General features: G+C 39.3%; 1 protein-coding gene across 1 annotated transcript in view; it reads right to left on the bottom strand.

Annotated features, from left to right (window-relative positions):
- The window catches only part of DCC (DCC netrin 1 receptor), a 494,023-nt gene that overhangs the window by 199,361 nt on the left and 275,841 nt on the right, over positions 1-18,821 (bottom strand). Inside the window, exon 8 of the mRNA XM_044283460.1 lies at positions 11,706-11,860. Coding sequence (XP_044139395.1) covers positions 11,706-11,860 — 155 coding nt within the window. The remainder of the gene's footprint in view (positions 1-11,705; positions 11,861-18,821) is intronic.

Raw genomic sequence — 18,821 nt, forward strand, 5'->3', positions numbered from 1 at the left:
CCAGTGCGCTTATCGGTCACAATCCCCCCTGCTTCGCTGAACATCCCTTCGGACAAGACACTCGACGAGGGGCAAGCCAAGAGTTCCATGGCAAATTGTGCCAGTTCTGGCCACAGGTCAAGCCTGCACACCCAATAGTCCAGGGGTTCCTCGCTTCTCAAAGCGTCCACATCGGCTGTTAACCCGATGTAGTCGGACATCTAGGCATTCACTGACGCTGGATCTGGAGAGTGGCTGTCGATGGGTTGGCTGAAAGAATGATCTCATATCCAAAGTGACTAACACATCTTCAAACCGACCTCCTATTGCAGGCGCAGTAAGATTGGTAGCCAAGCCTGTTTCGCTGTGGGTAGAAATTCCTCTCTCAGCACCTGCAAAAGCAGAATGCAACATCTATCGCAGCAAGGCCCGGAAATGCTGCATTCTGACAGCCCTCTATGATGCTGGTAACATGTCCGCCATTTTGTGTTTGTACCGGGGGTCTAAGTATGTTGCCACCCAGTACTGGTCCTTAAAATGGTTATTAAAATATGGTCACATCCCACTAATTTCCCTATCTCTGCCCACCGGGGGATGTCATTAATGGTCAGCCTCTTAGATACAGCAAATAATGTCTACAGGGAGCTGGCCATAAACATTCCATAGCTTTTGACTGAACGATTGTTCAGCCGACAGTTATCTCTTCCAATTTCACAGTACACAATAGGAAAATGAGAGAAAGCTACTGCCAGACACTTCTGGAGTTGGCCTATTTCCCTGGGAAAACTAAAGTATCAGGCAAAAATATTACGGACGTTCCTGCTACAGGTGGCAGGAGATCTGTGAGACTGGCAACATGTGGTTTGACCTGACATGTTTTCCTTTTGGATCAAGTTAAATCTGTCTTGTCTCTGGTCCTTATTTCCCCAGGTGTGGCTATTGTGGTCATTTAACCTTCTCTATTTTAGTGCTGTTTCTCCCACTATGCTATGCAGTTTATAGTTTCTGTTGGACTTGTGGTTAGCTTGTGTTTGGTTCTCGGCTGAGTTCCTGGTGCTACCAAAGCTTCATTGAAGATAAGTGTTTCCTTTCCCTTTTGTATTTTGTTTATAAATATGTGAGTGTTGCCTTTCCCTGTTGTTTGTCATTAGACCTGAGGGTGACTCCTGTTATTCCTTCCCTTTGGAGGAACAGGTAAACTCAGTCCTGACACTAGGCTCCTATAGGGTAAGATAGGATTCTAGGTATCCAGTGTATGAACTTGCCTACCTTTGGGGCCTGTTCATACTGGTAGTATGTCATGACTGTAGTTAGTGTTTTTTCTAGGTGTCCATCTTCCTTCCATAGTTTCCTGACCTTATTCAGGTATCCTCTTTCCATCCTATGCTCACTGTGGTGTTTTCATCACACACACAAGCGTATTTTAAGGGAACCTTTTACCAAATTGTGGAGGCGCCTTCAAAGAGGTATTTCCATGTATAGACAATGACTTTGAGCAGTTTAAGGTGATACAAGATTCAGAGATGAGTGAATCAATTCTAAAAATGTAGAATTTGACCTTAAATTTGTTTGAAAAATGCTGCCGAATCCAAATTTTTGTGTGTTATAAATCAGTTAGCACTGCAGGTGTGACTTGGCGGTGCACGTGTCCTAGAATCGGCGTCCCATGCAAATAGTAGTAGAAAAGCACTGCCACTCACTTCAGTAATCTTGCAAACATTTTTCTTTTTATTGCCACATATCTGTATCTGTGACGCGTTTTGGCACTGCCTGTGCCTTTGTCAAACAGTGCCGAAACACGTCACAGATACAGATATGTGGCAATAAAAATATTTCGCAAGATTACTCAAGTGAGTGCTGATCCTTTTCTACTATTATTGAATCCAAATTTTAGGTGATCAGTAAGAAGAGTGAGTTAAAAAGAGATACAGAGTACATTTGATTCTGCTAGGACTGATTTGTATCTGAATTGAATCATGAACGTTATTTAAACAAATCGGACCAGAATAAAATTTTAAGAAATTAGTCAATCTCTATACAAGATCAATATAATTGAATGAAAAAGTCTGATGAAGATCAACATATTTTGTTTGCAAAAGGTGGGGGCTTTCTTCTGGAAACAGTAGCCCTTTTGTCATAGGGATTTGTGTCGTATTGCAGCTCAGCTAATTAAATGGGGATAAGTTGCAATACCGAACATAGCCCATGGGCAAAAGTGGTGCTGCTACTATAAGAAAGTAGGCGTCTTCTTCTAATCTGATAAAGTCCATTTACCACCATCTACCAGCAAATCAAAGCCCTAGATCCAGAAGAATTGTGGGTGGATTGTGGGTAGAGACATGCAAATGTAAGCATCATGGAGGTTATTAAATGGGTTGTCCTGGATTAGAATGGACTACAGGGTCTGTCCATGGGCTGTGACTAGTATTGAGGTAATCAAGGCTGAGCTGCAATACTAGAGGCAACCTTCGTGCAAGAGTGGTGCAGTTTCTGAGAAAAAAAAAAACCCTGGAAAATCTCTTAAAAACGCTTTCAATGCAATTTTTCCAACCACAAACTGGTGAAAATAAAAATGAAACCACAGTAACCTTGACTTATCGTCGTTATTGTCGTTCCGATGCTGATCATTGCTTTTCACTTGCTAGTCCTTGTTCAATATACCAGGAAAGGCCTACTCAGCAAATCAGTGGCCACAGTAGTGACTCACCTCAGCCAGTGGTTGACTGAGTGGGCATTTCCTGGCAATTGCCATGTATCGGGCAGTGAACAAAAAGCGAGCAGCAGTGGAGTTGAATATGACATAATTTTAACCCTATGTGATCCATAAAAATAAAAAAAATTCCCTGAAATCCCTTTAAGGTGCTTTAATTAATTATATAATTTATGAATGATCTAAGGATGAGCAATTCAATTCAAATGATTTGGAATTCATTCTGGATTTCCTAAAAAGTTCAGATTCTAACAAATCCTACAACAAAACTAGGAAAATAGCTAAACCAGCCCCTAATTTGCAACTAACTACTTCAGGACAAAGCAGATAGAATCAGCTCTCTAGTTAAGAGGCCTTGGGGGGACCTCTGGGTGGGTACTATTTCTATTATGGAGACCATTTAATATACATGCACATGATGGCTATTGTAGGTTAGGCAATGTTTCTCTGGGTTTCTGGGCATTGCCTGGCCTACAATACACTGCACATGTACTACACATACTACACCCCAGACAACGCATATATATTTAGCCCAGAGTAGCATACTAGGTTCTTTCTCTCTCAAAAAAGTTCATTCATCTCTAGTATGCACCAATAATACGGTACAACAAATATCCTCAACTGGTGTCCTCTCTACCTGAATGTATCCAGCGAACGCAGCTCATTTATTACTTAGAGATTTCATTGAGTGTGGCAGAGACAAATCGAGATTTAATAAAGTTAGACAACAGTTAGTCCCTTGTCATCCTCCAGTTGTGTCATGAAGTATTACCGCACATGAAGCTCATTATGTACCTGCCCATGGTCATTTATTGTAATTATGTCATGCCAACATTTAGCGTCCAGTTCTCTATATATATATTCAGAGAAACATATATATATATATATATATATATATATATATATACACCCGAAAAGACAGTATGGGTGTGAGATACAGATGAGCGAATCAATTTGTTAGCTTCAGAATTTGACCAAGATTTTTTAAAACATTCTTATTCAATAGAATGAGAATTTCTTCATGTTCATTTGGGTAGAATTTTTCCAGAAGAGAGAGGTAGAACACAGTCTGAGCACAACTTCTATCAATGTATCTTCAGGTATGTACCTGTAGGTGATGCAGAGGTAATCTATGCCATTTGGGTACCAAAAATGTTCAAGGACAGTTTACGTGATAGAAAATTGGACAGTTTCTCAGGGTTTCTGTTTTCATAAGGGAAGGCAGGAGGCCCAGCATTAAACCTCCATAGCAATGTTTAGCAGTTATGTTGGTGGTATTATTATTTAGGACTGTATTATGGGGGAACCTAATGGCAGTATTATGTGGGCTCCTTAAAAAGGAACCTGTCACCTCTATTGAAACAAATAAGGTTCCAGCACTCACGTTTTCTTGGTAGCTAAAATCTTCGTTTTTTATTCAGGCAGTAGAAGAAATACACAGGACATCCACCCACTAGTGCAGCAACATTGACGCGTTTCGAACAAAGTTCTTAAACAAAGATTAAGAACTTTGTTCGAAACGCGTCAATGTTGCTGCACTAGTGGGTGGATGTCCTGTGTATTTCTTCTACTGCCTGAATAAAAAACAAAGCTTTTAGCTACCAAGAAAACGTGAGTGCTGGAACCTTATTTGTTTCATATCAAGGATATATAGGCTCACCAGACTGTTCCGAGCACGCGGGTGTTTTGGATGTTTAGGTGAGCTGGACTTTCTTTGAGCATATTCACACCAACCTGTCACCTCTACTATGCTGACCGCATAGTATAGTGATAGTCCTGCTGATTTTGGCAGGCTGTCACTTCTGGGCTAAAAATTCTGTACTTTATCATTACTGACAGTGTGAAGCTTGCACCACGAGTCAGGTTTCTTTTCATGTTAAACATAGTGAAGGTGACAGGCTTCCTTTAAAGGAATATTATAGGAATGCTTTATATTTTTGGCCACTTTACAGCACTATTATGTAAGCTAAATTATGACATTACTTTGTCTAATAAAGGCAATCATGTTGCCATATTTTATGTTGCCATAATTTTGCTTCGGACACAATTTTTTCTAAAACCCTGTAGATTCAGAATAGTATGTACGGCATGTTGCTGAAATGTCCTGGGGTTATGCTAAAATATAAATGTCTTGTTTTAGATTTTTATCTCAGAATTTGAGCATTTTATTTCAGAAATCTGAGTTTTTGTCTCAAAATTAGTTTTTTCTAAGAATGTTTGCTTTTTCTGCATAATTTTGGCTTTTTATATCAGAATTTTTACTTAACTAAGAATATTGGCTATTTTTCTAAAGCAGGGATGCGTAACTCGTGGCGCACCATCTGTTAAAAAACAAATCCCACCATGCCCTGCTGTGGGTTGACTGCCCGAGCATGCTGGGAGTTGTAGTTTGCAACAGCTGGAGGGCCAGGGTTTGGGCATCACTGATCTAAGGATCTTGCATTATTTCAAAATTTTGACTTTTTTTTAAGAATATAGACTTTTTTATCTCAGAATTTTGGCTTTTATTTCAGAATTTGGACTTTTTATCTCACAATTTAGACTTCTTTTAACCTAAGAATTTGGCTGTTTATCTAAGAATCTCCACTTGTCATCTCAGAACGCTGGCTTCTTATCTAAGAATGTTTTTTACTTTTAAGAATGTCGGCTTTTTATCTCATATTTTTGGCTTTTCATGAAAGAATTTTGAATTTCATCTAAGAATTCCCAGCCTTTAATTTAAGAAGGTCCACTTTTTAACTCAGAATGTTGGCTTATTTCAAAAATTCAACTAACTTAACTCATAATTCTTTTTCTTTTAGATCTCAAATTTTAGATTTCAAATTTGTCTTCTGTTACATCCTTTGTAGCCCAGAATATCATTATTATTTTTATTATCTTACAAGGCCTTTTTTCATACATAGTGAGAACATTTTGTGCGATAGACATACAGTACGTCTAAAGTATTTAAAAATAAATTCCACCCATCAAGAAAAAATCCCGAATGAAGATTTATCTCGCCATGACCATGAAAACATCTTCACTGCTCCCTCCTTCATCCCCTCCTCACATTATTATTTGCAAATTGTAATATGGCAAGGCTGCTAATGGAAAACTGGTTAGTGCGGCATAATCATAATAAAACACAGGATTGACTGTCATTCAAAATGATTCCAAATTCTGTTGAACCCCCGCCATCCTATGTAAGACCGACTGAGCTGCTGAATGGAAACGCATCCGATGGAAGCAGCTGGAAACCACTGGATGTAGACATACCGCAGGAGGAATCACAAGCGGCCTCCAAATCCTATTTCGCTAAGCAGTGGCCCCCTCTTACCGGGCGATTATCCAGCTGCTACATTAACAATCCCTTTCTTCTTCATCACTGGAGTTGAAAAGGCCCACAATGCTTTGCTGCCTGGTATTACCAGTAATGATAGACTTAACAGCTTTAGGTAATGTTATTGATCGCACAGCATTGATCAGTCTTTTGTCACAACCCCAAAAAGCACAAAGAACAGCTGGTGATTAATACCACGAGGGCGTCGATTCCACAATGCCGGCAAAGCGAAGTTAGTCAGGAAAATGACAATGATCTACGCCATACCTATAGTCTGAACGCATCCCTGAACTGCTGAACAATGGGCCGATTTATCAAGTTCAGGGCTGTCTAGACGGCCATTTGTGTGGAGTGGTCTGATCTGTCTACCTGAATGGGATGGGGGCGACAGCACCACCTGTCACAGGTGATAAGAAGTATAATGTCAAACAATATCTATCTAATATTCATCTATGGATCATCAATCTAGCTATATCTTGTTATCTGTAGAATAAATTATTCTTTGGCACCTCCACATGCAGCAAAAAAGTGTGTCCTTTAGTCAACCATGAAAAGTTTCAATCCTTTTACTGGAACTTTCTTCAAGCAATATTTATCTGTATACAATATCTATCTATCTATCTATCTATTTATCTCATATCTATCTATCTCATATCTACCTCATTTATATCTATCTCATATCTATCTATCTATTTATCTATCTATCTCTCATATCTATCTATCTATCTATCTCCTATCTATCTATCTATCTATCTGTCTATCTATATATCTCCTATCTATCTATCTATCTCATATCTATCTAATATCTATCTATCTCATATCTATCTAATATCTATCTATCTATCTCATATCTATCTAATATCTATCTATCTCATATCTATTTATCTATCTAATATCTATCTATCTAATATCTATCTATCTATCTATCTAGTATCTATCTATCTCATATCTACCTCATTTATATCTATGTCATATCTATCTATCTATCTATCTATCTAATATCTATCTATCTATCTATCTGTCACCACCAGACATCTGAGAAGCTCTGACAGACGTCCTTCAGAACCTCCTCCTTGAGGTTCCTTTTGTTTTGCTTTCATTTTCTCATCTCATTAGCCTCTCTCAGCTGTCATGTAGTTGCACTGATTGCATCCCTTTAAATCCCTGCATCACTTTGCGGTTTTTACAACTTCCTGGAGTGTGTGCATGCTGGATGCTACTACTGAGTCTTCTACAGATAAGTTTTGTTCATTCATTTGTATTTTCCTGTTTGCTGGATCCCAGGTGACCCTGACTCCGTATCAAGTGTAGGGAGCCGGTGGTCGTGTTCCCTCACTATTATAGGGTGTTCAGTTGTTATACAGTCGAGGAACGAGGATATGCGATCATCTACCATTGAGATTTTTGCATAGGCTGAGCAGTTAGGGAGAGAGCCAGGTCTGTTGCAGGGCTCTCCCTTTGATTCCTTAGTTTTGGATCCAGTCAGTCGGATCTTCATTTTGTGTTTTCTAGTTTTCTGTACACCTTCCGTGACACTATCTAGCTATCTATATATCTATCTCCTATCTATCTATCTATCTTTCTCATATCTATCTATTATCTCTATCTATCTATCTCATAACTATCTATCTATCTCCTATCTATGTATCTATCTCATATCTATCTATCTATCTCCTATCTATGTATCTATCTCATATCTATCTATCTATCTATCTCATATCTATCTATCTAATATCTATCTATCTATCTATCTATCTATCTATCTATCTATCTAGTATCTATCTATCTCATATCTATCTATCTATCTATCTAATATCTATCTAATATCTATCTATATATCTATCTATCTCATATCTATCTATCTAATATCTATCTAATATCTATCTATCTATCTCATATCTATCTATCTAATATCTATCAATCTATCTAATATCTATCTATCTATCTCATGTCTACCTCATTTATATTTATCTCATATCTATCTATCTATCTAAAACCAAAAGTTAAATCAGCAGCACTCTGTAGGGTGCCGGGTGCAACTCCACAAATGCCCCTGGACAGAAACAGAACAATGAAAGCGCCGAAAAAATGGGCAGCACTCCGGTCTTGTGAAAGATTCAGTGACGTTTTATTCACACACACTCGCAATGCAGCATTTCAGCCCTCTCAATGGAGCCTTTGTCAAGCTAATGAACATAGTGCTCTCAACATATTTATGTGGGTGAATCTCATTAAAATGACATAATTGCTCATTAAAATATATTTTACAAATATTGGTGTAAAACACGATTATACAATTCATTACAGTGTATCAATATACATATACCATCATAGTGTAAACATAGTGTATATAACAATGTGAACACAACCTTAAATTGCATAGCACAACAGTATAATACCATAAGTATTGCTGATTATTATACAAAGTGCAGCTGTGCTAAGGTACGTATAAATTGAAAAATTAGAAAAGAAATTAAAAGAGAGAGCACTATGTTCATTAGCTTGACAAAGGCTCCATTGAGAGGGCTGAAATGCTGCATTGCGAGTGTGTGTGAATAAAACGGCACTGAATCTTTCACAAGACCGGAGTGCTGCCCATTTTTTCGTCGCTTCTATCTATCTATCTATCTATCTATCTATCTCATATCTATCTATCTAATATCTATCTATCTCATATCTATTATCTATCTATCTACCTCATATCTATCTATCTATCTATCTATCTATCTAATATCTATCTATCATCTATCTATCTCATGTCTACCTCATATATATTTATCCCATATCTATCTATCTATCTATCTATCTATCTATCTAATATCTATCTATCTATCTATCTATCTATCTATCTCATATCTATGTATGTATGTATTTATCTATCTATCTATCTATCTCATATCTATGTATGTATGTATTTATCTATCTATCTATCTATCTATCTATCTATCTATCTCATATCTATGTATGTATGTATTTATCTATCTATCTATCTATCTAATATCTATCTATCTATCTATCTATCTATCTATCTATCTAATATCTATCTATCTATCTATCTAACTATCTATCTATCTATCATCTATCTATCTATCTATCTCATGTCTACCTCATATATATTTATCCCATATCTATCTATCTATCTATCTATCTATCTATCTAATATCTATCTATCTATCTATCTATCTATCTCATATCTATGTATGTATGTATTTATCTATCTATCTATCTATCTATCTCATATCTATGTATGTATGTATTTATCTATCTATCTATCTATCTATCTATCTATCTCATATCTATGTATGTATGTATTTATCTATCTATCTATCTATCTAATATCTATCTATCTATCTATCTAATATCTATCTATCTATCTAATATCTATCTATCTATCTCATATCTATGTATGTATGTATTTATCTATCTATCTATCTATCTATCTATCTATCTCATGTCTACCTCATATATATTTATCCCATATCTATCTATCTATCTATCTATCTATCTATCTATCTATCCCATATCTATCTATCTATCTATCTATCTATCTATCTATCTATCTATCTCATGTCTATCTATCTACCCATCTCTCTCTCTCTCTCTATCTAAATTAATAATAGACAAGTTTTGTGAACTTGTCCCTAGTGGTTATAACTAAACATTTCCTTTATGACTATACTTTTATCTCTTACTACTTTATCCTTTATTCCCGTTGTGTTTACCAGTCGGCTATGCATGTTTCTATGAATGTCAGAAGGATTAGGCTGATAGAAGGGATGGCGGTGTACTTAGTTATAATGTAGAGCTTGTAGAGATGAATACTGTTCTTCTTAATAATTACCATTATTGCACATTTAGAAAGTGACGACACGGCGGACGCCACACGGAGCCGGACCATTAATCTCTTGTGTGGGTGAATAGAACATTCATGTAGAATTTTTAATGTCTAATACTTTTATCCTAAGAGCAAACTATTCAACATTTACATAAAAAAAATTAAAAAAATCGTAAGAAGTTACAATCGTCTTTTTACATTCTGAAGCAGTGGGAAATTGGAAATAAATGATGTACTGTATCTTAATCTCTCTGTATGGGGTATAGAAAGATGCGCGTGTCTTCTGTCTGCAGCTACTGAACTCACAACCTATTGGTCTTGGCTAAAATTATACATCATAGGAAGGGGAGCTTAAAAAGATTTAATCTTTGGGTCTGACAAAAAAAATCTTCAGTCTAAACTGTGAGCGTCTTTTCAGGGAAAAAAAATACAAGGGCCAAGTTTGTTTTTATTTGAAGGATTTTTTCTACAAATTTTATCTTTTAGGTTATTTGGGTGTCACATGTCACAGTAATAGTTTTATAGACCCTTATTGGCTATCATAGAGGTCTTTCACCAACACATAAGATCCTTAGCAGCCACCATAGAGGTCCTTTACCAACACATAGGATCCTTAACAGCCATCATAGAGGTCCTTCACCAACACATAGATCCTTAGCAGCCATCATAGAGGTCCTTCACCCACATAGGATTCTTGCCATAGAGGTCCTTCACCAACACATAGGATCCCAAGCAGCCACCATAGATGTCTTTCACCAACACATAGGATCCTTACCAACCACAATAGAGGTCCTTCACCAACACATAGGATCCTTACCAACCACAATAGAGGTCCTTCACAAACACATGGGACCCTTACCAGCCACCATAGGGGTTTTTCGCCAACACAAATGGCACACAGTCCCTGACTTAGATACTGAAAATTAAAGTGATTGTCCAGCTATATATATTTTTTTATATGTGACTCAAAGTGGATTAAAAATTAAAAAAGTAACCTTATTCACCTTCAACGACCCCCCACCACTGCCTTTCCGATGCTTACTAGTCCCTGCTGCTCTGTAAGCGCACAAAAATACCAGGAAACAACTACTCAGCCAATCATGGGCTGAGGAGGGTCACTGCCTTGGCCAGTGATGGGCTGGGCAGGCATCTCCAAGGATTTCTTAGGACCAGGAAGTGGGGACCAGTGGGAACCAGTGGGAATAGCTTTCTTTTATTTTAACCTCATCAGGACCAGCTAAACCATTAATGCATGATTGGTGGGAGTATGATCATTGTTGTAACCCCAACCAATAGAAATAGAAAAATGAGAGGTCAGGCAGTGGCCTTCACCTGATACATGATATAAATGATGCTTAAACACCCGTTAACCCTGTTCAAGTGCATTATACCTTTGTTGGCTGGTAAGGGTCCCATGACCATTAATGCCTGTAGGCCCAAACCACTCTCAATCCAACCCTGGAGAAAAGCATCCATGTATGAAGTCTTTAAAGGGATTCTACAGTCATAATTTTAAAAAATTTGAGCAATTAAACAAATGTTGTAATTATGGTATTTTTGCTTTAGTTACAAACATACCGTTTTGTTGTGGAAAGTGCAGCCATATTGGCTGTCACCTCTGTCCAATATCATTTACCACTGACCTGGAATGGCAAACCAATGTAGACTGTAACATAAAATGACATCCTGTGCTATCTACGTAAGTGTCACAGTAGTTATGAGCTTTTGTTTGTGCACTAGGGCCATCAGGATGCTTTTGATTCCTCCCAGGTAGGGGAGTAGAACACAAAGTTCATGAAAAGCTGACCTTTCCTTATGTTCCACCACAATAATCACAATGTATATGATAACTGTGTACTTACGCTCTGGTTGTGTAGCCAACGTGACTGGCTGTGAGCTCTCTCCGGGCCCCCATTCGTTATAGGCTACGACACGGAAAGAGTAAGTCTCCTCTGGCTTCAGATTGCCCACTGTTAACTGCAAGGCCACCGGCTGTGATGTGTTCAATGCCCGTTCCCTGAGAGGAGAACAAAAACAATATTTTATTACCTTCAAGACACAAAAAGTAAAAATAGAAAAAAAAGAAGGAACAATAAATTATCCTATACAAGTAAAAAAAAAAATAATTGTGGATCCTGGCAATTGTTTGGAGACCTTTGCCTAAATGGGTAATTAAAAAATACTAGGGCATGAGCAGTGGACAGACACCAGTTCTCTGGAGAAAACTCTCAGTTCTGTGTCAGCTGTATGCAAAGGTACGCAGATCTCAAACTCAGTATGGGCCCCACTGAGTTTGGCGGTACGCGTGCATCAATCAATCCCAGGAAATGCAGTATGCAAAGAGCAACGCCCCAGATTTCTGATGAATTTACTTTTATTTTTTATTATTAAGTGGACACAATTTTAATTGCAAAAAATTTCATTAAAAAAGTTACCCCCAGCCTCATCCACCTTCTATGTCAGTAAAGTAGAACAGGTGCTTCATAAATATGGCTCTCAACCTGAACATCATATTTCTCAATGCCAGACACCTTGCATAAATACATGGAAAAATGTCCTGCTTCCTTTCTATTACAAAGCTGTTTTTTTGCAGTCACCACTAGGGGGAGCTCAATGCATAGGAATGTATGCAGTTACAATTAACTGAAATAAAAGCTGTAATAATGTGTTTGCACTGAGCTCTTCCTAGTGGTGACAGCATGAAAATGCAGTGTTTTCACATCAGAAAGAGATGAAGGAGTTCAGCGCTGGGGCTCATAGCAGTCGCATGGTCTGTCTCCATGGAAGGTATGCCACTGGGCGCATTTGTCCATGCTTTTGCAGTGTTCAGTGTGTAGGCTTCTTGTCTTGGCTGAGGCAGTAGAATAGTCTTGGTTAGGTTTCTTCTCCTCCCATCCTCACTCTTTGCCACTTCATCACTTTATAGATCATTGTATTCATTGTATAAATCTGAATTCAAGCTACCGTTGTGGTTTCATCTGCTACTAGGATATCACCGGTGCCCAACCGATACCCAACCGGTCCACAGGGTTCCATTATGGTTTCCTTAAATGAAGCCTCTAATGACAGTGTAAACGGAAAATTTCACACACATAACATTCCAGTAAATCTTCCGTTAAATGGGTGGTCTTCATTAGTCTACCCCTTATTTAAAGAACCGTAGAGATCAGATTATCAAAGTGGATCAGGCACATGGGGAAGCATGAGTACAGAAATGGGCTATTAAATGGCACCTATTTGTGAATGAATTTAAGATATGGATGAGATGCCTCTGGCTGTATAGCAACTGATTGTTGCAGGAGCTCTCCCCTACTACTCTGTTTGCAACAGGTCCTCTAAGCTCCACCAATTGTCCACATTTCAGTGTTACTTTAGTTGAAGGCATGCATACCATAGAGGCTATACTGTATATAGAGCCTTTGGAGACAGGGTGTGCTGCATTGGTTTGTTTCATCGGTATACTTCTGACATATGGTCAGTTACACTGATTAAAAAAAAAAGGTATTTTGATGGAAGTGTCCTTTTAATTTAATGCAAAACCTACCACCATAATGGGGCTCGTTAGAACTTGCAATGGGGCCTCTTCTTGGCTATGCATATCACTGCTTTATACATATCTACATTCTAGATTCCCTGCCTGAACGTTGTGTTGCCCAGGTATCATCCAGGCCCACAATATTAAAATGAATGGATTTACGTATCTCCTAATCTTGGATTTACTTTTTCTTCTATTATTTTTACCATCCAAGTAGACCATAAAACATGTGCTCCTGTTACTCAAGCCTCCTATTCAGGGACTCGTCTTGCCAACATCTACTCAAGTGATTTAATGAGGAAGGACAAGAAAAGAGTTCTCTGAATAAGAAAGGCACATGGGACTCTTGGAAGTACTCGGTGGTATTTTTAGAATGTTCTGAGACAAGGATATATCTGTTTTATGTAACATTAGATGGAAGCATCACGAGTGCAGACTCCGTAAGACTACAATGTAACATGGGAGAAGAATGTTTTGACTGTCTAAACACGTGTTGATAGCGGATGTCTTACATTTGCCATCGCAAGTGACAGGAACGGGTATAGAAACCAACGTGTCAGCTCAAATTTAAAAGCTTCTCTGCCTCAATAGAAGATACAACATCCTACTTTTACATTTACTGCTTGTGATCTCTGTTAGAGAAAACCTGACACAACATGATCTTGCTAATATGAAAAGAACACTTTTTTTGCAAGGTCAACAGGATTTGACTTCTTTTTGAATGCAACCCTGCTGGGGTGAGAATTTTTCCAGAGCACCTAAATAAGTCAATATTTTTCAAATCTTTGACTGTGGTCAGAAATTTAACGTTATTTCTCCTCGACTTTTATATTTGATAAAAATGTATCATTAAAGGGGCTGTTCCAGTTCAGCAACTATTTTTCGAAATGTGGACCCACAAGTACCTGCTAGCTGGAACCCCCCCCCCCCCCCGCCCCCTTCCTAAATTACCTGTAATCAACCTGGGGATTTGAAGAAGCAACGTGGCATTTAAGGGCATATAAAAAAAAATCACCTGCCCAAAGTACCCCAAACATTGCATATTTTAGCCCATATACTTGTTTTTCATACAAGCACTTTCCTTCCCCTGTTCTTACTGCATTGTGACATTGTAACCTGAAGAGAGGAGGTATACAGGGAGAAGAAATGTTGTATAGTGCATAGACTCATTACAAAGCAAAGCATGATAGGATTAATTTCAACACCTAGCAGGAAGCTGATGAAAACAGGAAGTTCTACATGTAAACATACTGCCAAGATGCACTGATGCTGAGAACAGGGGAAGGAAAGTATATTGGTTTCTGCTTTGATGGCTGTTGGTGGAATAGTGGACATATTAATTTCTGATATGGTCATCTTGGTTTCTGCAATGGTTGGTGTATTCCATATTCCACTTTCCGTAACAGTGGACATATAGATTTTTTTGACATATTGTTTTTTACAATGCTGGGTACTGTGGGGAGACAATCCCTTTAAGTTCAGTTGTTTTTTGAGGAAATTTAGAACAATCCATTTAAAAGTCGAGAAGTTTTACCACTATAGACATTTATGGCATAATGGGACCTCATCTAAGTGGGAGCGCTGCTGCCTTCTCAAACAGCTCATGGCGGAGGTCCCTGGTAACAGACCCCCACCGATCAGATACTGATGACTTTTCCAGAGGATAGGTCATCAGTATAAAATTCCCCAAAAAAAACTTTAGGGCTGGCCATATCGGTTTATGTAATGGTGGACATTGCAATGATGGCCATACTGAATTTTTGAAAGATAGATACAGTCAGGCCCATAAATATTGGGACATCGACACAATTCTAACATTTTTGGCTCTATACACCACCACAATGGATTTGAAATGAAACTAACAAGATGTGCTTTACCTGCAGACTGTCAGCTTTAATTTGAGGGTATTTACATCCAAATCAGGTGAACGGTGTAGGAATGACAACAGTTTGCATATGTGCCTCCCACTTGTTAAGGGACCGAAAGTAATGGGACAATTGGCTTCTCCCGAATTTCAGGGAAAATCCGTTTCGCCGCAAAGCCGAATTTCCTTGTGCTTCATGGTAGCTAATTAATTTTCCTTACCTCCTTCATTTGATCGTGACGAGCCGGCTGCCATTGTCTTGATTGAAGATCTCGCATGAAATACCATACGTGGTGACCTATGGCGTCACCATGCTGGCCGATGTGATGACGTTATAACGGGCCGCGTGAGATTTTGTGCTAGATCAAGATGGCGGCGGCCGGCTCGTTGCGATCAAATGGTTTTAATGTTTTTTTATTTTTTATTTTACATTATGTTATTACTGCCAGATGCCACAATCAGCTATGAGGGTTACAGTGACGAGGGGCAGTACAATCGCCACTCTCTGTCATTGCACCCACTACTTACAAAAGAAGTAATTCATCACAAAGCAATTATTTTTTTTTATTCGGCAAAGCAGCCAAATCGAATTTTCCAATACTTCGCTCATGACTAGTAGACAGCTTAGTTTCTGCAATGGTGGCTATATTGGGTTCCGTAACAGTGGACATATTGATTTTGTAACTATGGACATACCAGTTGTCTAACAAAGCAAAACTTACATAAATAGGGAAAAACTTCTACACTTGACTGTAACTTACAGCCTTCTCCTCTCTACTTTGTTCACCCATGTCTGTTTAAAGCCTACGCTTCACGTCTGGCTCTGCCATGGAAGAATAGGAGGCGTTACAGTAACGAACACCTCACTATGGGACGCACATGTAACGCACAATGCACCAGCATGGGATCTGCCTACCGCAGCTTAAGGCTACGCTATCATTTTCTCCCTTAGTCTATAATTCACTGGATATGTAGTGAGAAGAGGTCCTGCTGAAATCTTCCACTCCTACAGAGACAGATTGAAGGTTTCGTTCCTGGAAACTCCAAATGCAGAGTCTTCATTATAGCGGAGCCTGTAGATCATCTCACATACGTGTACAATGTAATTACACCGCTCCAGTACAACTGCTAATGATGGTAAGATATGTCAGACACCTAATTAGCTGTTTCAAGGTGGCAGAGACCCGATTACCGGTATGTTTCTCTCCGTGAACTGGCAGAAGCAGAATAACAAATCATTTTATGCCAGAATTTGATGTTAGGGTCCAGTCATTTGTAAATCCCCTTTACTTGCAGCTTTCCTTCTTTATGTAGCTGATCACAGAGGGTACAACGCATGCAATGAAGGTAAATCACCAGTAGTATTGTTGAGCGAATCGAAGCCAAACAAATCGACTTCAATCTCAGTTTCAGGAAAAATTTGATTTGCCGCAATTTCCATTTCCTGAAATGGCGGCAAAAAAACTGAAAAACATACTCACCTCATCCATTTGTTCGCGGAGAGGCCGTCGCAGTTATCTCAATTGAAGATACGGTGTAAAATCTCACGTGGGGTGATGTGTCATGTCATCATGCCACCGCACTGGCCAGGCACGGTGATGTCATCAGGTCATCAGTGATGACATGACTGCTACCGTCCAGCGTGATGACATCATCATGTCACCACACAAGATTTTGTGCGGTGTCTTCAATCAAGATGAATCTTCGCTGCAGCACATTTACAATCCGGGCTTTATTGCAGTGTGGCCATGAAGAAGCCTCTACTCCGTAAAAGACAAAAAATTGCAAAAAAAAAGCACCGAACGGATTTTCAGACTGTGAGAAACAAGATTCTTTGATCTGATGAAAGCAAGAAAGAATTTTTTGGCCTAACATGTTTGGAGGAAACCAGGTACTGCTCATCACCTGCCCAATACCATCCCTACAGTGAAGCATGGTGATGATAGCTTCATGTTGTGGAGTACAGGTAGACTGATCAGTTATGAGGGAAAGCTAAATAGAGATAACCTGATCCAGAGCTCTAGGCCTCAGGTCTGAAGGTTCACCTTCCAACAACAAGACAATGACCCCAAGCACACAGTCAAGACAACACAGGAGAGGCTTAGGGACAACTCTGTGAATTTCCTTGAGTGGCCCAGCCAGAACCCTGACTTGTACCCAATCTCTGGAGAGACCTGAAAATGGCCATCCCCAATGGTTCTCATTCAACCTGACAGAGCTTGGGAGAAACTGCAGAAAATCCCAAAATCCAGGTGTGGAGACCTTGTGGTGTCATCCCCAAGAAGACTGTAGGCTGTAATAGCTGCCAAAGGGGGTTCAACAAAGTCCTGAGTAAAGGGTCTGAATACTTATGTCAATGCAAGATTTTAGTTTTTCCTTTTCAATGAATTACCAAAAATTTCGAACTTTCTGTTCTCACTTTCTCATTATGGGGGACTGAGGGCAGAATGATGGTGACAAATTTGATCTTTTTTATTTTTTTATTTTAGCACAAGGCAGCAACATAACAAAAATGTGCATAACGTCAATGGGTCTGAAGACATTTTCCGAATGCATTGTATCTATCTTATCTATATCATATCTATCTATCTATCTATCTATCTCATATCTATCTTTCTATCTATCTATCTATCTCCTATCTAACTATCTATCTCATATCTATCTATCAAATAAGCTTTATTGGCAGGACTAAATACATTTTAGCATTGCCAAAGCAAGTGGGAAATAATTGGGTAAGGTTGGGGGATGGGGACACGCCCAGGGTTGGGATATAGGAGTCCATGGTATATCAGGCTCCTCTCAGTCTATGGCAGGCAGTAATATATTGTGCTGCTGTGGCCGCTATGTTCTCCTCTTCCCCCAGCAGTATGGAGAGTCTCTCTTCCTCCTCCATGGAGGTGAAGTCTGGGCAGAGATCAGACAGTCTCCTGAAGTGAGAATTCCTCGCTGCTCAGTATTTGGGGCACCGCAGCAGGAAATGAGCCTCATCCTCCACGGCCTCCTGGTCACACTGCTGGCTGTGGGCGCTTAGTCTGTACCGGCTCAGGATCGTATGTCATTCCTCCAGATGCTGATATACTCCTCTTTGCCCTTGTGTATCGTCCTCTGGATTTCCCCCTTTGCCAGGCTGTACTGGTTGGTGGCCTGGGTTTGGGTGACTTGTTGCTGGGTGCTTCATCTTTCTGGGGCTTCTTAGTGTAGCAAGGCTTTGTGGTGGTAAGAGCTGGGACTTCTGCTATGCAGATGGACTCTGAATGATACCGCCCTCTTCTGGACAGCAAAGTAAAGTGGGAATCTGCCCAGATTCTGCTCGACAGGCGCTGTTTGCGGTGGCCCTGGTGTGGACCCTGGAGAAGGTGTTTGCAGAGTTCTAGGTGGAATAGTTCTGTTGGCCCAGAGTCCCACTTTGCTCAGTCTGGGTATCTGTCTGGGCCCCAGACTTCTCTTCCATACAGGAGGATTGGGGTGATGATGGTGTCAAGAATTTTAAGCCAGACGGCACTGGTGCCTTAAGATGATACAGACGCCTTCTGATGGCATAGAAGGTTTTGTTCGCCTTGTCTTTCAGTGTTTCCATGG

This window comes from Bufo gargarizans, chromosome 1, assembly GCF_014858855.1.
Source record: "Bufo gargarizans isolate SCDJY-AF-19 chromosome 1, ASM1485885v1, whole genome shotgun sequence".
Lineage (NCBI taxonomy): Eukaryota > Metazoa > Chordata > Amphibia > Anura > Bufonidae > Bufo > Bufo gargarizans.